The following is a 24,485-nucleotide window of genomic DNA, read 5'->3' as shown; positions in this document are numbered from 1 at the left end:
TTTAGGGGAGGGGAGATAGGGAGGGAGAGGGGCGTGGCAGAGATGATGAGGCTCTGGGGAAGGGGCTTGGGAGAAGGTTGGGGGCGGGGCCGGGGCGGTCCGGGGGGCGTGGGCGTGGGCGTGGTGGCCGGGCACCCCATGTGGGCTCAGGGCTGAATTCACACTTGGGTACAGAGCCCTGTCCCGCTTCCTCTTTGGTACTTCAGCGCGTCTCGACCCCAGGCTAGGGTCACCAGAGTCCGTGGTCCCTGGGATCCCGGGGTCCGCGTTCCCTGGCGTCCTAGGCGGGTGACCCTGAAGCGCAGGGGCCACCTCCTCCGCCACTATGCGAAAGCCAGACGGGAAGATTGTGCTGTTGGGGGACATCAACGTGGGCAAGACGTCGCTGCTGCAGCGTTACATGGAGCGTCGCTTCCCGGACACGGTCAGCACCGTGGGCGGCGCCTTCTACCTGAAGCAGTGGCGTTCCTTCAACATCTCCATATGGGACACCGCAGGTGAGGGCGGCGCCGCAGGGGCGGGTTGTCTTCGGTCTTCGCGGGGCTGAGGAGTCGCCTCTCGGTAGCCGCAGGGTCCCCACCTGAGGCTGTGGCATTCGTTGCCCCTCTGTCCGCACTTGCCTTGCCTTGCTGATTGAGAAAAATCTCTAGTTCAGCCCACTCGTGCGTCTTGTCTTCGCAAAGATCCATGTTACCCTGGGAGAGAGCTCTCTGGTCCGTGCGACTCCGCTTCTTATGTGCTCAGGGCACCTTCCTTTGGTGGGCAACCTTGGGAGTTGGGCAGAGATGCTATCACTGTCCCCTTTACAAAGGAGGAAACTGAGCCCCGCTGGAGGCAGGCTGACTGGAAAGTAGAGTTGGGATCGCCTGGCCTCTGTGACTGACTCACGGTTATTTACCCACTGCTGGGTTTTGGCTCGTGCGCAAGTCATGTGGGTGGAATAGCTTCCTGTACTGGCAGTTTTAAGATAGGTAGTGAATTATTTTTAGTGTGTGCGCTGTTCGTGATTTCTCAGTAGTACAGTTTCATCTTGGACCTTGAAGATTAGCACTGGTGTGTGTTTTCTTCCTTTTCGATGGTAAAGAATAAGATCCTCTAAATGAAGCAAACAAACAAACAAAAACAAAACAAAACAAAAAAACCCAGAAATAGTAGAGTATAGTTTCACGGAGTGGGGTCTCCAATGTCTGAACTCCAAGTTCTAACTTTTTAAAACATTTACTTATTTTTTTACATATACATTATATTATTACACACGTTCTAGCTTTTTATGTTGTTGGAAGAGTAATGTAGTCAAAAGTCTTGCTCCTAGTCCCTGAGTCCTTGTTTTGGGCGTGTCAATCCGTTGGGTACAGTAACACCTACTGAGTTAGGCACCTTCTCTCTCTCTCTCTCTTGTTCCTTACTTAGCCATTGTGGGGGATGCACTGATTCTTTTCCCATCTTTCCTCTGACTCTAGCCCTCACTCCAGGTTGCAGGGAAGGTTTCTAAGTTTTCTCAGGCTGTTTGCCTGCCTCCCATTGAGCACCCACGAATGCAGTCACGGAAAATCAAGGCCAGTCAGACTCTGGACTCCATTCCCAGCCTTGGAAGAGCTCCTCCTCTTTGCTTGGTTTCACAGGCTTGTCTGCTGTCCTTGGTTTATATGGGGGAAGAGGGAGCAGAATTGGTTGGCTCTCCACACATCTCTCAATGTTTCTGGGATAGACAGATGTGTGACCACCGCACACGGTTCCTGTACACCCCCCCCCTTTCTAAGGCATGAAGTAGCAGTTTCACTTTGATGGGTGGAGCCAGTTTCTTCATCAAGGCCAAGGACGTGATGCATCCGGAACCTTGGTTGCCAGAGGATTTTGTAACACTGCTGATGTGATATCCTGAGAGCCTGCTGGTTCCCTGGGTGGGGGTGGTAGCGACTCCACTCATTTCCCGGCTTCCTTGGCTGCCTTTGTGTTCCTGGAACCCTAAGTGTGAGGTCAGATGACTGGAGCAGTTCAGGGTGGCCGGGCACTTTCAGCACATTCCTGATGTCTGTGTACACACACTCAAGGGACCAAGGTACAGAGTCAACAGTGGCTCCTGTCACCAACTTGGTGCCTGCTTTGCCGATGACCTCTGGGCTGCCAGTCACCTGGAAGGAGCAGAGAGAGGGGAGGATTCTGTGTGGAACATCTAGTTTATTATTATTTTTGTTTTGTTTTGTTTAAGACAGGGTTTCTCTGTGTGTAGCCATGTCTGTCCTGGACTCAAACTCACAGAGTTCCGACTGCCTCTGCCTCCTGAGTGCTGGGACTAAAGGCATGCGCCACCACCATCCGGTGGAATACCTAGTTTAAAGGGTTACCCCTATCTTCCTCGTGCCTGGTTTAAAAATCCCTGTGCCTTCCCCAGTTGACTTTTTGCATAGTTCCCATAACTGAGGCAGAGCAAGACTAGCTTGCTATGACCGACAGACAGCTCGGTGCTGTTTTTGGTGACAGGCAGGCGGGGTGGTGGCAGGTACATACCTGTGAAGGCTTTGGGGCATGCAGTAGTCAGAACCATAACACCTGGCCGGTTTGTGTTTGATTCTTGACAAGGGCCGAAGGCCAAAGCTAAACGCTCAGCACCTGGAGCTTGCAAGGCAGGTGCGTGGAGTGTGGCTTTGGTGGAAGGAGGGCGTGTTGGCTCGTGAGGCATCTTTATCTCTTGATGAAGATTCCTCAGCAGTGGCCCAGTGGCCGGCAAGCAGGGTACAGACCGTGTCTGTCTGGGTCCAGGCGCCTCCCAGCCCACATTATGATCTGGTCACTCACACTCCTTTCTAAAACGCTCTGGTAGAGAAAGAGGCGCTCACCCTTTGTGGTGACGGGGACACAAAACTGGGACGAGGTTACCTGCTGTTAGCAGATAGAACGCAATCAGCAAGCATCATTCATTCGTTTGCTGAGTTCTGCTTCCTGCCCAGACCTATGCACAGCAGCGAGGGGGCGGAACAGGCTACACACCTGCCGTTTGGGGCCTTTCAGCTGTACCTGCTTGCAAACGGTTATCCCAGCTGGTTCACATGCCCTCACACAGGGGTGGGAGGGCACAGGACCCTTATTTGAGTATTCAGCAGGTACCCGCCACCTATTGTATGAAACTGCTTTACTTGTACATGGCCTCCTCCCAGTGGGGTAGAGTAAGTAGGTGAGGCAACTCCGTTGGTGCTATGGGGAAGTCCCCATCTCTGCTGGGTAAAGACTTTTTGGTGCAACTTTTTTTTGGGTTGAGCACCCACACCCCTGTAGGTAACACTCACTTAAGCTCTGTAAGGAAGCCCACTATCCTCGGTGGTTCTCCCAGAGTGAACTCTGCCTTGGTCTGTCCTTGGGACCTTAGGGGGATGAAAGAATTTTAGCAACAACAGGCAACTCAGTTGCTGGCCTTTGTGGTCCCGGAAGAGGGGAGTTGCAAGACACGAGACACAAGTTTCCCACCAGTCTCAGATCTGTTTTGAGGCAATACTGCCAGGATGAGAAAGTGACCAATGTGCCGGCACAGGCCCCTGCGTTTCCTTGTGTGTTCTAACCCTTTATGACTACAGCCTTAAAGTTACACTCCACCCCCCGCCCTGCCTCATCCCTCAGTGCATGACCCCTGCAACTCAGGGCCCCAGCTCAGACTCTGCTCCTGTTCCTCCATCCACACTCAGCCAAGTATCAGTGCCCTATCATGGTGTCGGCCTTGGTACTGCTCCTCCTGGGATAGAGCAAATGGCTTTTACTTGCAGGATGATGGATTAGTGGGATGCAGATGTGAGGGAGTGAAAGGGTGAGGTCTGCAGAAAGGAGCTCTCTACTACTGGATGCTCTGGCCATTTGGTCCTGTCCTACACATCCAGGCACAATGGGCCTCCCTGTAGGCAACCGAGAAAGCTCCACACCAACACTTTTCCTCTCTGATGATAGTACCTCCCTCTGCCTCTCTATTCTACACTTCAGTACAGGCAGCAGGAAGAGCCAGGTCACACCTCCTGCATTTGCGTGGAAGGTCCTTAGCTCTGTCACCTGAAGAGTTTGCCTCCCACACAGCTAAACAGGCACAAATCAGGGGTCCCCGGAGACCATGTCTTCCTCTAACACTCTCCATTCTGTAAGGCTTCGACCAGCCAAGCCCGAGGCATCGGCTTTCCACTGATCCCTGCTCACACATCTTCGGATTTCCTGATGTGATTCCGGCTGGCTCCCCCCCCCCCCCCAGTGAGCCCAGCTCTGCCCACTTCCACAGCCAGTCTAGGCAGCCCAGGCTGTCTCCTTCAACACTCACCAGCTCCTGGCCTCTCACAGTGGCCCCTCGGAGCATCTGTCACAGCGGCATCCCATCCTGTCCCTGGCGTCTCTGGGTTTGGTGTTTATTTGGTTTGCCGCTCTAGCAAGTAGCAACTTAAAACAACGCGTGTCTAGGAGTCCTAAGTGGTCTCAGCTGGGCTATGGTTCCGATGACAGCAGGGTTGTGCTCTTCATTGTGGGAATCCCATCTCCTGGCTGCCTCAGCTTCTGGAACCTGCCATGGCTCCCTGCTGAGGAAACCAGCCGTGGCTGGTGGAGTCTCTCTGCCTGGAACCCTGTGATTGAGGGTCCTGTCCTCAAGGACCACTCCTTGTAAAACTTTTTAGGGGGGCTGCAGTCAGGGATAGGAGGTACCTCACGCCTTGCGCTTCAGCATGGGTGGCGGCGGCAGGCTTCTGGTTGTATTTTCCCCTTTGGTACAGTGTGACTTTTGGCAAATGCTATCGTAGCTACTTAGAACTCTCCCAGGCATCAAGCAGCGCAGGCTCCTTTTGTGCCTCAGTAAAGACTGTTTTGAAGCTTTTGTAACTTAAAAGTCCCATAACTGCTGGGCAGGGCATCCTGATTTACAGACTCAGAGGAGGGCTTTGTGGCTAGTCATTGTTCACAGGCTTTCTCTCTTCTCCAGTAAAGATGGGAGCCACAGGCTGCAGGCAACTAGGAGCAGTGTGATGTGTTTGCTTTTTTCCTTTAGTTTTGAAAAGGTGCATTTACTACACACATATCAAAGACTTAGAATTTTTACAAAATGTTTTTTTCCCTGTGTGTGTGTGTTATGTGTGTGCGTGTGTGGGGTGGGGTGTGTGTGTGTGTGTGTGTGTGTGTGTGTGTGTGTGTGTGTAGCCAGGTACATACATGCCATAACATGCATATGCAGATCAGAGGACAATTCTGTGGAGCTGTTCCTCTCCTTCCAGCGTGGCCTCTGAGGATCCCACACAGATCATCAGCCTTGCATCCCCACTGAGCCATCTTGCCAGCCCCAGATCATTAGAACTTTACTGAAACTCCTGAGCCTAGAATCCTTCCACATGGGGCGTTTTCTTGAAAACCTACTGGCCTAAGTGGAACTAAATTATCAAACATGACATGCAGTTCCTCGGGTGTGTTATATAATTTAATTCTCAGAGAGGTGAGATACAGTGCTATTGCGTCACAAGGAGCACAATCTGCTGCTGCACTTGCCTGGCTAAGGTTCCATATCTGTACTTTGTGGATCGGCTTCTTCTTTAGTTAAAACTATATTATGTGCGTGGATAGTTTGCCTGCTTGTGGTCTGCGCAGCATGTACAAGCAGTGCCCACAGAGGTCAGAAGAGGACACTGAATCCTCTGGGATTGGCGTTACAGACCACTGTGAGCCAACACATGCATGATGGGAACTGAACACAAGAACCAAGAGAGCAAAGAGACCCATGGACAAAGTGGCAGGGTTCCATGGGAGTGAGACCCTGGGGGAGGGGTAGTGGAGTCCATGGGCTGGAGAGGGTAAGTAAGGGGCAGGGCGAGAGGCTCTGAGGGGATGCACAGTTAGCCCTTCGCCCACAGTTTTTCTTGGACCTGACACTTAAAAACAGAAGCTGATATTTCTGTATGCCAGCAACAACTGTCTGCAAAAGATGTTAAGAGAGCAGTCGTTTTAGAATGGCATCAAAAATAAAACAAATACTGGAAGCAGATTTAATCAAGGAGGTGAAAGAGCTGTGGCGTAAAACTAAAGTATTATGACATAAACTGAAGAAAACACAAACACACAAAGGAGCTCACGGGTCCATGCGCTGTGCGGCTATGCTAAAAGGGGTCTCCAGGTTCAACTCCAATGCTATTTTCTTTCACAAAGGTAGAGCAATCCCCCTACCCCCAATTTCTGTGGAACTCCAAAGGTCCAGAGTAGCCGAAGCTATCAGACCAAGAAGGAGGATGTTGGGAATGTCACGTTACTTCACTTCAAAACTTACCTCAAAAAGGAACAAAGCAGCCTAAAGCCGGGCGCCTTAATGGAACATGGCTGGGAGCCCAGAATAAACTCACGCTTGTGTGACCAGCTGATTTTTAACAAAGGGCCAGGATACAATGGGGAGGGGCAGTCTCTATTTCAGTGATGTTGAGGAGCCCGATGTCCCTGTGGGGGAGTAGGACACTGGACACGTCCCACACCTTCCACAAAACCCACAGCCGTGGGGCCGTGGTCTGAGAGAAGGCGGAAAGGAAAGCTATGTCCATGCTGTTCTGGTAACTTTTGTGTGTGTGTGTGTGTGTGTGTGTCTGGCCCTCAGGCAAAATCAGGCAGGGACTACAGAGATGGCTTGTGGGTAAGGAGAAGTATGAAGAAGTGAATTTGGATCCCAGTACCCACATGAAAAGCCTGGCTTGCCTGTGAGCTCACCTGTAACCCCAGTGCTGGGGGTAGAAGTCGGGATGGGGCGGGGCTTATAGGTAACCCTATTTCCTTCCTCCCTCCCTCCCTCCCTCCCTCCCTTTTTCCCTCCCTCCCTTTTTCCCTCCCTCCCTTCCTCCATCCCTCCCTCCTTTCTTCCTTCCTCTCTCCCTCCCTCCTTTCCTTTTTTTTGAGACCCTGTTTCAAAGGAGTAAGGTAGTTCAATGGAGGAAGATGTCTGAGATCCTTCTCCAACGGCCCCACATGCAAGGATGCACTAACCATGCCTGACACTCCACACACAAATAAAATAAATAAATAGAAAAGTGACATGACGAGTTCCTTGCGTATGGTGCGCCTCACCGAGCAGGGAGGCCGAGGCTGCACGTGTGCTGTGTCTGCACCGCCTGTAATTCCAGACTGTTTGAAGGCATATTCCTGTCTATCAGAGCTGGTGACCTGTGGCTTACTTAGCAAGCCATGTCTTCTACAGAGATTACAAAATACATTCCAAACCTAATTAATTTTAAATCTGATTAACCCGGGTTAGCTGTAGTGATACCATTTTTATGAAAGTACCTCTTACATTCAGATGGAATTTTTGTTGGCCCTCACAGCCAGGTTAACAATATGCTTTGAGGTCACTGAAGACTTGACCTGATATTCTCCTGTGTGGTCAGCCTGTACACTTTTTTTTTTTTTTAAAGACAGGGTCTTGGCCGGGCATGGTGTCAGATGCCTTTAATCCCAGCACTCAGGGAGGCAGAGGCAGGCGGATCGCCATGAGTTCGAGGCCAGCCTAGTCTACAAAGTGAGTCCAGGATAGCCAAGGCTAGCGCAGAGAAATCCTGTCTCGAAAAACCAAAATAAATAAACAAAGAAATAAAAGACAGGGTCTCGCTAGCTCTGGCTGTTCTGGGACTAAGCTGTGTAGACCAGGCTGGCCTGGAACTCCCAGAGACCCACCTGCCTCTGCCTCCTGAATACTAGGACTAACGGTGTGCACCATCACGCCCCACCTAGCCTATGAACTGAATCTGCCTTTAAGAGAACAATCTAATGACCAACCTTACCTGTCTTGGATGTCTCATATGTAATTGTAATGTTTATGGCCTAAACTAAAGCATAGCTCTTAAGTTATGTGCGCTCCTGACCCAGAGCGAGGTGTGCATGTGCCTCTATGCCATGGTGACCATGTGCTGAAAACAACCAGCAGGGTTTAAGTCAACTTCACAAAACAAGTATCTGACATAAATGTTGAAGACAACGTGGATCAATTTGATAACAGTGTTTCTGCCGTTTCTTATTTGTGACAGTTGGAGTCCATAACTTAATCCCTTGTAAAACGCTGATAAAAATTTCTATAAAGTGTGTCCCTCGCTCTTTTCCCATACCACGCTCCCTTTAAACAAAACAAAACATGTTTTTAAGCTGGGTGTGGTGGAGACAGGTGGGTCTCTGTGAGTTCGAGGCCAGCCTGGTTTACAAAGCCAGTCAAGGACAGTCAAGGCTGCATAGAGAAACCCTGTCTCCAAAAACGAAATGAAATGAAACGAAACCAAACCAAACCAAACCAAACCAAACCAACCAAAACCACAAATGTCTTTAGCTGAAATAGAACCCCGTCGTTTCCCCTTCCTCTCCCCATGCCCTCCCCATGTCCTCCTCAGACCCTTCCCTAACCCCTCTCTCTAGTGCATAGCATCTCTTATTATGTTTGTTACATACATATATGTGATGTATGTGTGTGCACAAGTACACACATGTACACGCCACCTAGTCTGTTTTTGTTGTTTGTATGTGTGTGGTTTCAACGTTGACCACTCTGCACCGGACACCCAATAAGGGGCTCACCCCTGGGAGAGGCTAATTCTCTTTCTCCCATCAGATCTTTATGTAGGGGTGTGACCCTGAGAGTGTCCCCTTCCATGTTAACATGTCCAGTGATATTACTATTGTCCTGGTCTTGTTTATTTCTCAGGGAGACAGTTTCAAGGCAGACTTCCTGGTGTTCTGTGAGGTTCCTTCAGCCATGGACACAGGACTGTGATGTAGATGCAATCGCAGGAGTGGCTCCCCAGGGTTCACTGATCCCTGCATTGCGCCCAGCTGTGGTTTGCTGTGATGCTGTTACTTTGCTGTAAAGAGACATTTTGTTTTGTAGCTACACCCTTGCCTGTGAGTGTAAGGATAAACTTTAGAGCACAGCAAGGAACTACACTGGCCTAGCAGAGTGGCGGAAGCAGGTTCCTTTCTAAGGCCCATGACCTCACTGACCCCGGGAAGTTGCCTCAGTTTCCAGTACTAGGCATGACTCCCTTCTTGTTGAGAGGGCCTTAAGTCCAATTAGACAGCCGTTGGTTACAACCAACCTCTTACACCTTTAAGCGTATCTGACCCTGATGGCAGTTGCCATGGTTTCCAGAGGTCGCAGCGGGATATGACTGTTTAATTCCTCCCCTCTGTTGGCAGCCTGAGTAGGATTTTCTGGGGCCATGGAAGCTGGACAGCAGGAAGAGGCTTTCAGGACAGATGCAGCTGGAATCATGTACGTCCTGTGTTCTTAGTGTGTGGTGTCTCCAGCAATAGGGCCCACGCACCACCCCTGAGGGGTAACTAAGAGTATGCTAATAGTCTATATTGTCTGGGGAGTCACTTGGACTACCCTGATCAATCATTTGAAAGGAGGTTTCTCATACCTGGTCCTTTTAATTTTTTTTTTAGCTTGGGATTCCTGTGGAGAGCATTCTCAGCCGAAATGGATTAACTTCCTTTTATCTATCTATCTATCTACCTATCCATCTATCTATCTATCTATCCATCCATCCATCCACCTATCTATCTGTATGTATGTATACATATGTAATATGACTTTACACATTCACTTACATGTATATACTTTTAGGTAAATGTAAAATATTATAATGCAATGTTTCCTGTGCTGTTCAATAAACACAGAACAAAGCCCATCGCTAGGCACAGACAGAGGATACAGGGAAAGAAGTGGAGTCGTCAGCCTTTAGGCTCACTCTTCTCAAACTAGCCCACGAGAAGTGCTGAGTTCTGACTTGTTAGTGGGACATGTGTTTCTGAAGTAGTCTCTGCCAAGCGAGTGTGCTGGCTAGTTTTTGTCAACTTGACACAAGCTGGAATCACCTGGGAAGGGAATCTTGGTTGAGAAGATGCCATCCGACTGGCCTGTAGGCAAATCCATGGGGCCGTTTCTTGATTGATGATTCATGTGGTTGGGACTGGACCCCTGGGGTGGACTCCTTATGAAGGTGGTCTTGAGTTGCATAAAAAAGCAGGCTGAGCGAGGCATGATGGGTAGGCCAGTAAGCAGCAATCCTCCTGGTCTTTGCTTTGCTTCCTGTCTCCGGGATCCTTCCTGTCTCCGGGATCCTTCCTGTCTTCAGGATCCTGCCTGTCTCCGGGATCCTGCCTGTCTCCGGGATCCTTCCTGTCTCCGGGATCCTTCCTGTCTTCAGGATCCTGCCTGTCTCCGGGATCCTGCCTGTCTCCGGGATCCTTCCTGTCTCCGGGATCCTTCCTGTCTTCAGGATCCTGTTTGGCTTTAGTTCCTGCCCTGCCCTACATTCAGAATGCACTAAGTGCAGTGAGGTGAAATACCCCCCCCCCCACTTTGCTGCCTTTTGGACTTGGTGTTCATCACAACCGTAGACCGCAAACTAAGTTATCACCAGAGCAGAGAGGAGAGCGAGCACAGCATCCAAGCTCCATGGCGTTGGCAGCCGTTGGTTTTATGTGTTACAGAGTTGTAAGATTGTGGTGAACTCATATGCCCAAATTTACTGATTTAGTCAGTTAGGTGCACGTGAACACGTTTGTGCTGTTGGTGCAGGTCATCACCAGCTCCAGACTTTCCTCCTGAGGCTGGAGGATAAATCTGGGACCTCGAGCCTGCTCAGCAGGGGAGGCACTGTCTGGCAAGCTCGAGCCCTCACACTCCTCACCTCTAGAAATTTTCAGTCTTCTGAAAATGTCCTTCTCCTTGCTGGCACCTCAGCCCCTGGCATGCAACATTCTACCCTCTATCACAACAAATCTGACAGTTTTATTTATTTATATTTAATTAATTTATTCAGATTACATCTAAATTGTTATCCCTTCACTTGTCTCCTCTGTTCCTCCCTCCCTCCCTCTTTCACCTTATTCCCCTCCTCTAGGTCTGTGACAGGAGGGGACCTCCTCCCCCGCCATATGGTCACAGCCTATCCGGTCTCATCTTGGTAGCCTGTTTATTCTTCCTCTGAGTGCCACCAGGCCTCCTCGCCAAGAGGAAGTGGTCAAATATGGGGCACCAGAGCTCATGTCAGAGTCAATCCCCACTCTCTACACAGCTGTGGAGAATGTGCTGTCCGTTGTCTAGATCAGAATAGGGGCTCAATGTTTACTGCATGTATTGTTACTTATTTTATATTTTAAAAAATTTACTTCTGTATATCCTAATGTTGTTATATTTTAAATGATGGTCAGTTTTTTATAAACTACTCAATTATGAACAATCTAAGAATGTTGCTTTTTTTTTCCCCTGAAGAAAACCTTGATTCTTGTATGTTAAAATGATTGCTTTTTTCTAGGTTTTCTAACACCCACAGAAGGACTTCCCCTTGTGTCCTTTCTCTTTCTCTTGCTCTGTGGCCCAGGCTGGCTTTGAACTCCGAATCCTCCCAGTCTGAGCACTGGGGTCAGATGCCCAGCCTTCTGCTGTCGCCCGGGCTGTCGGTGGTGAATGTGCTTTGCAGGAGTCTTGTTAGAGCACACCGCTCCTGCCGCTTGCAGGACAGGTGACCAAACGCTTGAACCTCTGTTAAGTCCTGTTTCCCAGGAAAGGCTTGAATGCGTTGCCCTGATGGGTTTGTTTCTCAGTGGCCTTTGTAAACTGCAGAAGGAAGGTGTTCTTCCATTTGGCAAAGACCTAGCGTTCTGGGATGTCTGCAGAGTGCATGCCCCCATGAGAGGCAATTCTGAATAACGCACTTCAAGAAAACCCCTTTTAGACTCTTCTTAATGTGGTTCTTGTGGGCCAGTCTTGGCTTTGAAACAAGTTAAAACTTGTTTGAAGCTGATATTAGCTTCCTGCTTTAATAAGCAGACTTTGCAAGAGATTGCGTTTTCATTTGTTAATCTCCTTTGAGAATCAGTCAGCAGCAGGCCACACAATGTCCGTTGAAGGAAAAGGAGATCTGGAGGGTGGCTCTGTGGGGCTCTGTGAGGGCTTTTGTCTTCACAGCTAAGTCTGTTATGTAAGTGTATTTTTCCTGGGTGTTAAGAGAAGGCTCTTCGCTTTGCATTACTTGGTATTAATGAGATTCAGTATATTATTGCTTGAAAAGGTTTGTGAGTTTAGCTCTGGTCACTGTCAGACCACCTTAGTGTTTGGCCAGCCACACCCCCCCCCCCTGCCCATCAAGCCCCAGCTATGGGACCAGTGCAGCTGGTCATCCTTGTGGGCCAGGTGCTTTCTTGCTGTTTATCCTTCAAGTGACCGGACAGGTGGTTCAGTCGACACTGATGAGCTGGGTGTGTCTGACTGTGAACCTGCCTCCCCGAGCTCTCTGCTCTCCCTCACCCTGCTCCTGGAATTGGGCATTTCTGACTGATTCAACTTAGCTGTTTACACACACACACACACACACACACACACACACACACACACACCACACCACACACACACCACACACATACACACACACCACACACACACACACACATACATACACCACACACACACACATACATACACCACACACACACACACACACACACACACATACACACACGGCATTATTATGCTTGCCTCTGAGAACAGTTCTTCTGCACTTCTGTCCATGTGTCTGGGGGAGGGGCCTCTCTCTCTCTCCTCTCTCTCTTTGGTTTGTTTGTTTTTTGAGACAGGGTCTCTCTGTGTAGCTTTGGCTGTCCTAGACTCACTTTATAGACCAGGTTGTCCTCAAACTCACAGTGATCCTCCTGCCTCTGCCTCCCGAGTGTTGGGATTAAAGGCGTGTGCCACCACGCCCGGCTAGCCACACTTCATTTTTTAGGCTTCTCTGACTTTTTGGGTTGCCTGATCCATTGTTCCTTTAGACTATGACGTACCAACATCCTTTCATTGTGTCATGTGTGTACACGTGTGTCTTCAGCTGTTACCTACCTTAGTTTTGAAGTAGTGTCTCACTGAATCTGGGTCTCGCCAGTTGAGCTAGGAGGACTGGACAGCGAGCTCCAGAGATCTGCCTGTCTCTCTTCTCAGTGCTGGAGTCATAGAGCGCACAGCCAGCTGCACCTTGCTTCTTAGCTGGGTTCTAGGGCATTGAACTCAGACTTCCTGCTCATCAAACACTTTACTGACAGGGCCCCTCCCTAGGCCACCAATGTCCCCTGACATCTGTTTTCCCAACATTTCCTAGAGTAGACCCTGAGGTTGACAGTGTACATGGTATGAGGAGCAGGGACCTGAACTCTTGACTGTCACCTGCCCTGCTTTCTATGTGGTGTGGCCCTTGGGACAGTGGCTCCTGTGACCATGGCCTGGCACTGTTTCACATGCTCTTATGTCCTAAGTTCTGTGGTGGCCACCCCGAGGGTTACCATTCAGTGCAGGTCATCTGCCCCTCTTACAGACCTCAGGCAGCTTCCATCCCCACCGTGCAGCCAGGGAGGCTTGCTCCGGGTGACAGGTCCTGAGTCTCCCCTGGACATCTGTTTGCGGTTATGCCTTTCCATCCTTGTGCCTGTAGACTTGGCTGTTCATTGCTCATGCAGTCAGGAGGAAGGGCAAAGGTCGTTCCTATGCTAGTGGCCTTGGATTGGGTTTAAGGTTGAGAAACAAAGCCAGATGCCGGTATCTCTGGGAATCTGTACGCAGGTGGGTCTCGTGCTCAGGAAGTGAGTGGCTTTGCTGACTCTGTGCAGAGGTGATATGTGAGTTTTGTGACGCAAGTCCAGTCCATCTGATCCACTCTTACCAACTTCCCCTTGTCCGTTGAAGTTCATGATTGGCTTGCCTTGACTCTGAAGGCGGGATGAGGGCTGGCTAGGCTTGAAGGAAGGAGCACGCCCCTTGCCAGACTGACCCTTGTACATTGTGGGGACACAGAGGAAAAGGAACTGTGATTTTTTTTTATTAGTTCATGGTTTCTGATTTCCTGGTGAGGGTAAGGGGTGGCGGCCTCCAGTCTGGGCCCGAGTAGCCCAGGGCTGCTTTGGCGAGTCTCACACACTCTGTGGCTTACCACAACAGAAACTTACTCTCTTGCAGTTCCGGAGGTTGGATGTCTGAAGTCCAAGTACCCATGGCTCACCTCATGACAGGTCAGGAACCAAACATCTCCCTCCTCTGGGGAAGTCCCACCATCCTGTCCCCAAGACCTTGCTGCACTTCTGCTGTCTGTCCCTGTGTCGCCTCTTCTCTCAAGGCCCTGGCTCACAGCCTGCTGAACACGGGGTGTCCTCCAGTGACCTTAGTTAGTCATCTCCCCAAGATAAGGTCACAGACAACATGGTGGAAATGAGGGCTTGGGTTGCCTTTTAGGGGCAGAGCTGAACCCTCATTTGTGACCGTGGAGTAAACTTACCTATGTTTGAACGTGAACGTGAGTGGTGTCCTCTGGCCTTGTCCTCACCCTTCAAGAAGGAAGTGAAAGTCAGGACTCTGTGTCAGGCCATAGTGTCCTAGGTGCCACTTCCCATCTTAGGCTGAGAACAGTGTATGGTCAGACACCCATTTGACTTCCTCTGGGCATGGTGCCCAGGACATGGTGTGGGCCTTCCTGGTTACCCATGAAGCCTTGCTAGTTGCCTCTGCTGAGTGGAAGGGCTGGGCTGTGAAGTGCTGGGGCAGGCAGGACAATTAGATTCCAGGAGATTGGGATCGCTGACATCTGTGGCTTGCTTTGGGATCAAGAAGAGGGAAAAGGTATGGGCTTGATTGGCATCTGACTATGAGGATCAGATCAAGAAGACTGAAGATGTTGGTTCTGTTTTCCTCCTGCCTGTGATGATGGAGTATCCTCTGGTCCTGGGAGCTGGGTACCACACTGAGGATGTTGGTTCTGTTTTCCTCCTTCCTGTGATGATGGAGCATCCTCTGGTCCTGGGAGCTGGGTACCACACTGAGGATGTTGGTTGTTTTCCTCCTTCCTGTGATGATGGAGCATCCTCTGGTCCTGGGAACTGGGAACTGGGTACCACACTGAGGATGTTGGTTCTGTTTTCCTCCTTCCTGTGATGATGGAGCATCCTCTGGTCCTGGGAGCTGGGTACCACACTGAGGATGTTGGTTCTGTTTTCCTCCTTCCTGTGATGATGGAGCATCCTCTGGTCCTTGGAACTGGGTACCACACTGAGGGGGAACAGGTGTATGTGGCCTCTGCCTCAGCATAGAATCTGAGTCCATCTATATGACACATAGCCTTGGTCATGTATGAATTGAACAGTGGAGGTGTCATGCAGTGTAAGATATACTCATGACTTTGAACTGGTTGTCCAGACAAAGGATGGTGCCTCAATAGCTTTCTGTGGACTGTATATTAAAGTGGAGAAGCAGCTGTGTTGGCTAAATAAAATACAATATTAAGATAAACATTACCTTTACTTTTTCTAGTGTGTGTATATACATGCATATTTGTGTGCACTTGTGTGTATGTGTGTGCATGTATGTGCATGTGTGCTTGTATATGGAAGCCATAGGTCAACCTAGGTGCTGTTCCTCAGGATGTGGGTCTCCTTGTTTTTTGAGACAGGGACTCTCACTGACCTGGAATTTGTCAGTTGGCTAGGCCGCCGGCAAGCTCCAGGATCTTCCTGTCTTCCTAGCACATCCTGGCTCTTACATCTGAGTTCTGGGGACCATACACAGGTCTCATATTTGTCCAGTAAGCATTTTCTGGCTGAGCCATCCCCAGGACTATACTTCTAAACTTGAATGTAGCTATCGGAAACTATTGCTGTGTGTGTGTGTGTGTGTGTGTGTGTGTGTGTGTGTGTGTCTGTGTGTCTGTGTCTGTGTGTGTGTGGGGGTGTTCCCTTTTTGTTGTTGGATAGTACTGGTCATCCAGTGATTAAAAATAAGAGGAACCGGGGCTGGAGAGATGGCTCAGAGGTTAAGGGCACTGACTGCTCCTCCAGAGGTCCTGAGTTCAGTTCCCAGCAACCACATGGTGGCTGACAACCACCTATAATGTGATCAGATGCCCTCTTCTGGCCTGCAGGTGTACATGCATGCAGAGCACTGTATACATAATAATATGTATGCATATCATATACATATCCATAAAAAAGAGGAACCATTTAAAAACCACTTGTTTTATTTTATTATTTTATTTTATGTGCCTTGCCATGAGGGTGTCAGAGCCATAGGATCTAGAGTTACAGTGGTGAGCTGCCATGTGGGTGTTGGGAAGTGAACCCAGGTCCTCTGGAGGAACAGACAGTGCTATTAACTGCTGAGCCATCTCTCCAGCCCCTTAAAACCCATTTGTACCATGGTGCTTCCCGCAGTCACCCATGGTGTGCAGGGAGGAGCAACTGAGCACTGGTTATTCTGGCTTAAGTGACCAGAGGAGCCTAGAGATGGAGGGGACCAAGGGATGACTGAGAACATTTGGGGATGGGCATGCTTTCACGGACATATGGCTGGGCAGGCGCTGCTGGGGAAGTGGAGGGTTAGGCTGCAAAGGGTCAGTGGGGGACAGTAGGGGCTCAGCTGGAAAGCGGTAATGGGGGACCTTGGACACCAGGCCAGAGACGCTGCATTGATCTTGGACTATGTGCTCACCAGAATGGCAAGAGGTCAGTGCTAGGTGACTGACAAGTGGATTACCACATGGCCATCCTGGTCTGGGCTTTCAGACTCCAAGGTGGGCAGGTACTAAGAATGTGTCTGGCCCCCTGGGAGGGCCCTGTGGGCTGACAGTGTTGGGATGAGGCGGGGAGCCAGTGCTGCCTCCCAGCCTCTGAACTTGTCCATCTGGTTCTCGTGCAGACGGCCCAGAGGGCTGGTTTTGATGGTTTTCTGGTGCCTGCTTGGCAAGCGGTACTCAGATAGGGCCACTTATATGACCTACGGGCTTTATGACCAGCCTTGTCAGAAATTCAGATTTATATATGCTCAGACAAGGGACCAAGGATCCACCTGTGTCTGCCTGACACTTCAGTCTCCTAACCTCCAGCTCCAGCTGAGAGCCGCCTGCCAAACGACAGACAGCAGGACAGACAAAGCTGGGATTCCTGCTGCCGGTGGCTTGGAAGGTGTTGGCTCCGGAGATGACTGTGACAGATGACCACAGATAAGTGGATTCAGGCTGAAGGCTTTCTTTCCTCTAAGCTACGGAGGCTGGTAGTCTGAACAAGGTCTAGAGCAGCGGTTCCCAGCCCTCCTAGTGCTGCGACCCTTTAATACAGTTCTTCATGTTGTGGTGTGTCCCCGCCCCCCAACCATAAAACCATTTTCGTTGCTACTTCATAACTATAATTTTACTACTGTTATGAGCCATAATGTAAATATCTGCGTTTCCCCCATGGTCTTGGACAACCCTTGTGAAAGGGTCATTTGACTATCTAAGGAATCATGACCCACAGGTTAAGGACAGCCCGTGGAGAGGCCGAGTCACTCCAGTCTCTGCCTCTAGGGTCACAGGACCTTCTCTCTGTATCTCTTCTGTGAACACTTGTTCTGTTTTGTTTTTAAAGATGTACTTATTTATTATGTGTACAGTGTTTTTCCTGCATATGCACTGCATGACAGAAGAGGGCACCAGATCTCATTATAGATAGTTAAGAGCCACCAGGTGGTTGCTGGGAATTGAACTCAGGACCTTTGGAAGAGCAGGCAGTGTTCTTAACCTCTGAGCCATCTCTCCAGCCCCTCTGTGGACACTTGTAAAGGACTTAGGGCCCTTGGGATAATTTGGGAACCCCTTTAGACCCCAACTTATTTCCCAGTAAGGTTGTCTCCATGGGTTCTGGGATGGGGGTGGGGATGTGCCTTTGGGGTCACTGTGTAGGAAATCTCCTTCCTCGTGGGGCATATGCTTAAATGACAGGAAAAGGAGGAGGAAGAGGAAGAGAAGGAAGAGGAGGAGGAGGAAGAGGAGGAGGAGGAAGAGGAGGAGGAGGAGGAGGAAGAGGAGGAAGAAGAGGAGGAGGAAGAGGAGGAGGAGGAAGAGGAGGAGGAAGAAGAGGAGGAGGAGGAAGAGGAGGAGGAGGAAGAAGAGGAGGAGGAGGAAGAGGAGGAGGAAGAGGAAGAAGAGGAGGAAGAGGAGGAGGAAGAGGAGGAGGAGGTCACCTAAAAACCAGCAAAATCTCAGGCTTTAGATTCCCTGCTGTAGTCTCCATTACCCAAACCCCTTCAGTTGTGTAAAATGGTGCCAGACTGGAGGCTGGCTGCCGATTCTGGGAGCCCTGCCTTTCCTCTCTGGGGCCCTGTGTTGAACTCTGCAGGCAGACCCAGTGTTGGGCAGCTGCCAGTCTCTGTGGCTTCTCATACTCTGAAGGCTGAGAGGGTCGGCGTGCTGCAGGGGATTTCCAGCAGTGGACTGTCAGCAGACATCACCAGCTAGACTGGCAGGTCAGGAAGGGACTGCCAATGGGGAGTGGTCAGTGGTGTCTATATTAGTCACTGTCCGATTGCTGTGAAGAGACACCATGACCAAGTCAGCTCTCATAAAGAGAGAAGTCAACTGGGGCCTTGCTTACAAAATGGACCTGGTGTGGGCTTTTTAAACCTCGAAGCTCACCTCCCAGTGACAGGCTTCCTCTAACTAGGCCACAAGTTCAAATCCTTCTAATTGTTTCAAACATTTCCACTCCCTGGTGACTAAGCATTCAGATACACAAACCTTTGGGCCTATTCTTATTTAAACTACCCCAGGGGCAGAGTGCTACTTCTAGTGTCTGAAAATTCCCACATCGGGCCTCTTTCTGGGTGCACAGTCATTGTGGGGCATTAGACCAGGTGTGTGCAGGTCTAGTCAGCCATGAAGTGGCAGCTCTCTGAGGCTGTGCCTCTGTGTGGGTGTTGGGACCAGACCTTGATGAGTTGTCTAGAGATGGCACACCAGAAAGCCTGGCTGCTGAGATCACGCTAGACTTTTGGGGGGGACCTTGGCAGTTAAATGCACCTTTTTTTCCCCTGAGGTACAGACGCTAAGAAGCCAAAACATTGCTCCAGTAGTATTAGGCCCTTCCCTCAGGGAATAGCTCAGAAGGTTGAGATCCAAGGAGGACGTCTGGATTTCTGCCTGGCTGAGGCTCTGGGAACATCCTAAAGGCTTCCTGAGCTAGAATCCTAAGTTACAGAAGGTCGCAGTGGGTTAGCCTCATCTGAGACACTGTCGGAGGACAGGCAGACACAGTTGGACCAAACCCTGGCCTGTGGCCTGTCTGAGGTGGCTCATGCCACGACCTGTTGCAAAGGATGCCATCAATGGCACTAGTTGTTTGTTTTTGAAGGCAGGGTCTGTCTACACAGCCCTGGCTGTCCTGAGCTCACTATGTAGTCCAGGCCGGCCTTGAACTCACAGAGATCCACCTACCTTTGCCTCCTCGGTGCTGGGATCGAAGGTGTGTCACCACATCAGGCGATGTCGTTCCCTTAGAGAAGCCGTGGAAGAGTCTCAGATAAAGCTTGTCAGTGGCACTAAGGGTCTGCGGCTTGCTGCTCAGGTGACACCTGTGAAAGGGATGCTCGGCCTCAAAGGGGTTGAGACCCTCAGATTGAGGACCACTGACCTAGGGAGACATGTGGCCCTCTGTTCCTTGTTGCCTGAAGATAATCATTATTTGTTGTTTTTTTGTTGTTGTTGTTGTTGTTGTTTTCACACTCTCCCGGAGCGCTGTGCCTTCCACAGACCATCCCACTGGCAGCTACTTTAAAAGCAGATGCAGGGGAAATGTCACTCATTGATCTTGTGTGTTGAAGAACGTTTATAGCTGGCTGTAAATGTTGCTTAAAGTCCGCTGGCCTTTATGAACTGGTGCTAAAATGACCTTTCGAGTAGCATTTGTGGGTTGAACTTGAAACCATCGAGGGAGTCTTAATCTTGTGAAAAGAAATAAGTGGGTACAGAGAGGCGCATAGCAGCCTGCCCCAGGCTGAGCCATGCAGCTCTCTAAGGCTGAGCTCTTGCCTCTGTCTGACCTCAGTCCTTGTCCCCAGCTCTTCTTGCTCACACCATCACCCGGGAGTCTACCAGCTCCCAGCCAATCGGCTGTGGGGCTGCCTGTGGTGGAGCTCGCTGGACAAAATTCCCTCTTTCTCTGGGTTTGCACAGAGTAGTTCATAGCAGTCATCTGAGTCTCATATTTCAGAAGTACTTTTTAAAAATGTGTTTATTTCCTATGACTCTGGGTAATGGGACCCAGACTAGTGATTTTGGTCCTGGCTGAATGTTGCATCTCTCTCCCCATCTGTGTGGATCTAGGATTGGAGTGTCAGTATTTTTTTTTTTTTTTTTTTTTTTTTTTTTTTTACAATACTCATTTTACCTCCGACTCGCTGAGACTAGGCCGGCAAGGTTGTACCTGATTTCTGTTGGACTTACCAACCTATTCAGTGATATGGAACACAGGGGGAAAAAAAGCACAGACGTTTGGACTCAAAGGCTGTTTGGCTGTGGGGAAGACTGGAGACTATAGTGGAAAGTGACTAGCTGTTTTCAGAGCCGTAGTAGCTGACCTGGGTTACTGCAGGCCATTGACTTCTGTTTTCCCCAGGTTTGCCTCTGGGCCTTTTTAAACCCCAGTGTAGCAGCCAATGGGTGAGCACCAGGATTAGGGAGAAGGTCATTCTCAAGACATACGGAGATGCACATAGGTCAGCTGCCCATGTGACCAGCAAGCTGCAGAGACAGCTACAGCAGGACTGTGAGTGTGGCCCTCGATGAGGGGTGAGTGGGACGGGTCAATGTCATGACTTACTGATCACATGCTAGGCACAGTGCTAAGCTGTTTGCAAGGATGAATTAATTCTGTGTTCCCAAGCACTCCTTGACAGGTGCTACCGCATTTCAGCAATGGGGAAACTTTCGCTCAGGGCTGAGAGGCTTGCCAGGCCCACAGGGACTTTCTGTATAAATTTTGGAATTCCCAGGAAGTCAGATGTTGGTTGCCAATGCCAGTGTTCGGGGAGGAGGCCAAAACACACTGCCCGTAGTGTTAGCCTAGTTCTCAAGAAAGACAAGTACCTTGGCGAAGGAAGCCAGTGGGAGGGTGTGTGCAGATGGGATGCACGTGTGTTACCAGGTGGAGGGCCTCGGGGCCCGCTCAAGCCTGCCTGACTTGTGCACAAGTTCTGGGACACAAATGAGCAATGTTACAAAGACAAAGCGAGTTTGGGAAAGCCAATACAGCAGGGCTGGCGTCTTGGCATCATGGCCTCTGGCTTGTCTCAGTGCCTGGGACCTCCTCCGTGGTCCCCGCTACCTTCAGCTGGGGTCACCTTGTTATGGACGCTGTCCACATTCTTGGAACCTGCGAGTCCCGTTAGCAACGCGAGGAGCTACAGATCTGAGCACGAAGGCTAGCCCAGAAGTTCTTCAGCTGGTGTAGCCATCTGACGTGCTGACGTCATCTGTGGCTGGTCATAATATGACAAGCCTGCTCATTGGTTCCCTGCTCTGCTGCTTTTGGGGTTCTTTGTTTACAGCTTCTACTCCCTTCAGTGCTTGCAATCTTTATTTTTGTATAATTACTATTTACTTTGGGGGGGGGGGTTCGAGACAGGGTTTCTCTGTGTAGCCTTGGCTGTCCTGGATGCATTTTGTAGACCAGGCTGGCCTCAGACTCACAGTGATCCACCTGTCTCTGCCTCCCGAGTGCTGGGATTAAAGGCGTGCGCCACCACACCTGGCTAACTATTTACTTTTCAACAGGCAAATCCTACTTTATTTTCAGGACAGGGCCTTGCTGTGTAGCCCTGGTTAGCCTGCAGCTTGCCAACAGCTTATTCCAGTTTTCCAAGTGCTGGGGTTGCAGGCATTTGCTGCCCCTCCAAGCATGAAACCAGGCAGTTTTATCAGGGACAGAAGCTGTTTGGGGTGTGGGTGTTAATGCAATCCTTTCTTTGTTCTGTGTGAACTATGTTACGGAGACTCGAAAAAATTCCTTCAGGGCTGATGGAATGTCCCCACTCCGTGCCCTTGTGGCCATGCTCTTGTGAAACCTGGTGGTTAAATGAATAACGTTCTCGCTGTTGGCAACCTCATGATTCTAGGAAGTTGTGCTGAGAGATGGTGTGTGTGTATGTGTGTGTGTGTGTGTATGTGTCTGGGTGTATTGTATGTATACATGCATGTGTGATTGTGTGTTGGTGTGTGAACATTTACATGTGGGCATGTGCATGTATGTATATGTATGTTCGTGTGTGTTGGGGGGAACATTTCCCTTTTATAGGCAAAGGTCCGTCTTTGCAGTGTTGCAGACTCTGTAGTGGGACAATATGCTGCCACTCCAAGCATCAAGCCAGGCAGTTTTAGCTGGAACAAGAGCTAGAGTAGCAGCCACACATTGTCTGGGCATACGTGCTCTGTCAGAGTACAGCCTTTCAGAACAATTGAAGATGATGTGGGGTTTGTCACAAGCTGGCTGGAAATAGCAGCGGTAGAGAGCTGGCCTGGGACGCCATCATCTCGTATTCCATGGACTCCTGGACCCAAACAAGGCTCAGAGCTGCCCAGCTCCTCAGTGGGATGAGCCCACCCCTTCCTCAGTGTGATAATAGTGTAAAGTGCATTAGCTATAAAGGCAGCCAGCTGCTCTGAAATACAGTCGTCTGGGGATGTTTAAAGATGACTGTTGAAGCTGGGCGTGGTGGCTCACGCCTTTAATCCCAGCACTCAGGAGGCAGAGGCAGGTGGATTTTTGTGAGTTTGAGGCCAGTTTGGTCTACAAAGTGAGTCCAGGACAGCCAGGGATATACAGAGAAACCGTCTTGAAAAACAAACAAAAACAGACAAACAATTGCTGTTGACTTTGGTGAAGTCCTGTTGGGAGGCAGAGACAGCTGGGTTTCTGTGAGTTCAAAGGCAGTCTGGTCTACGTAGCAAATTCCAGGCCAGCCCAGGGATTGCAACAACAACAAATTGGTACAATTGGTGTATGTTTTTACTGGCATGTAATTACCATGTATCAACATGGTAAATGTCTTACCTTTTTCCCCTTGTGATAAAACACTCTTGACAAGAGCAGCTTCAGGGGGGAGGGGCTTATTTCAGCTCACAGCTCGAGGGCACAGTCCACCTTGGTGGGACATCAAGGCAGCAGGGGCTTGACGTAGTTGGCCATGTCACACTCACATTCGGGGGCAGGGAATGATGAAGGTATGCTGCCACTCACCCTGTCCCTCCATTTATACAGCCCAGGACCCCAGCCAGGGGTGGCCCCATGACAGTGGGTGGGCCTTCCCATCTCAGTTAATATATTTCTGCATGAGGCACGTTCAGTGGCCTGTCTCCTAGGTCATTTTAGATGTGGTCGAGTTGACAACACAAACCATACAGAAACGAGATGTAACAGTAGGTGGAATGGCTGGTGAGGCTCTTGAGGTGGTTGCAGTTGTCGCGTCTGCCTCCTGAGTGCTGGGATGAAAGGGGTGTACCGCCTCCACCCACATATAGCTTTTTATATGGGTGTGGCGATTTGCACTCACGTCCTGTAAACATCCTGGTTTTTCTTGTTGTTTGTTTGTTTTTGTTTTGAAACAGGGTTTCTCTGTAGCCCTGGCTGTCCTGAACTCGTTTTGTAGACCAGGCTGGTGCCTGGTCTGGTGCCTGGCATGGGGAGGCCAACTTAAACTGGACACGGGGCCCTGCTCAGTGACCTGGCTGCTCAGCTATAGCAGGCCATGGGGTCCTGGTTGGTCACCTGGGTCAGCCATTAGTCTCTCAGTTCCCTGCCCGGTGTCCTAAATCATTTGGGGGCAGGGTGGGGCCCTGACCACAGTGTGGTGGTGGTGGATGTACCCTGAGGTGACGACTAATCATCTCTCTCTGTTCTCTTCCTGCCAGGGCGGGAGCAATTCCACGGCCTGGGCTCCATGTACTGTCGGGGGGCGGCCGCTGTCATCCTCACCTATGATGTGAACCACCCGCAGAGCTTGCTGGAGCTGGAGGACAGATTCCTGGGCCTCACAGAGACAGCCAACAATGACTGCCTGTTTGCCATCGTGGGAAACAAAGTGGACCTGATGGCAGAGCGGGCCACAGAGGGTGGGGAGAAGGAGGGACAGGCCTCTGGGAAGGCGAGCAGCTCTGTCTCCTCCAAGGTACCCAAGCAGGTGCAGCCAGAGGATGCAATGGCCCTTTACAAGAAGATCCTCAAGTACAAGATGCTGGATGAGGGGGAGATGCCAGCCGCTGAGCAGATGTGCTTTGAGACCAGTGCCAAGACTGGGTACAATGTGGACCTTCTATTTGAGACCCTGTTTGACCTGGTGGTGCCTATGATCGCACGGCAGAGAGCTGAGGAGCCATCGCAGATTGTGGATATAGCCAGCTGCAAAAAAACACCCAACCAGACCAGATCTGGGTGCTGTGTCTGACGGCAGGAGGTCTCCCTCACATCATCCGGCGTGTGTGGGAGCCACTGGGCTCAGAAGTTTCCCAGAACACTGTTTAAGAGGGCAGTAGGTGGAAGAAATGACCTCCAGCTGCTAATGCAGGTCAGAGTACCCAGAAACTTCTGGGCGTCAGGAGGCGGGACTCAGACCCTCTGTAGAGGCAGCCTGGTGCCACCTTGCCCATTGCCCTGTGCATATCTACCACCATCGTGGA

General features: G+C 50.3%; 1 protein-coding gene across 1 annotated transcript; it reads left to right on the top strand.

The window, feature by feature from the left end:
* Positions 1-117: 117 nt before the first annotated feature.
* Positions 118-24,485, top strand: Rab20 (RAB20, member RAS oncogene family). Its single transcript, XM_051169775.1, has 2 exons — positions 118-497; positions 23,721-24,485. Exons 1-2 carry the CDS (start codon positions 326-328, stop codon positions 24,251-24,253), a joined length of 705 nt encoding a protein of 234 aa, XP_051025732.1. The 5' UTR covers positions 118-325; the 3' UTR covers positions 24,254-24,485.

This window comes from Acomys russatus, chromosome 27 (genome assembly GCF_903995435.1).
Source record: "Acomys russatus chromosome 27, mAcoRus1.1, whole genome shotgun sequence".
In the NCBI taxonomy this organism is placed as follows: Eukaryota; Metazoa; Chordata; class Mammalia; order Rodentia; family Muridae; genus Acomys; species Acomys russatus.
The sequence above is the reverse complement of the archived record's forward strand: the minus strand, read 5'-3'. Positions and strand labels throughout refer to the sequence as shown.

Excerpts from the sequence above, each read along its gene's own strand:
- Rab20 (XM_051169775.1), top strand. The coding sequence starts at position 326 with ATGCGAAAGCCAGACGGGAAGATTGTGCTGTTGGGGGACATCAACGTG. Across the intron at positions 498-23,720 it reads CTCCATATGGGACACCGCAG|GGCGGGAGCAATTCCACGGC; the intron begins GTGAGGGCGGCG and ends TCTTCCTGCCAG.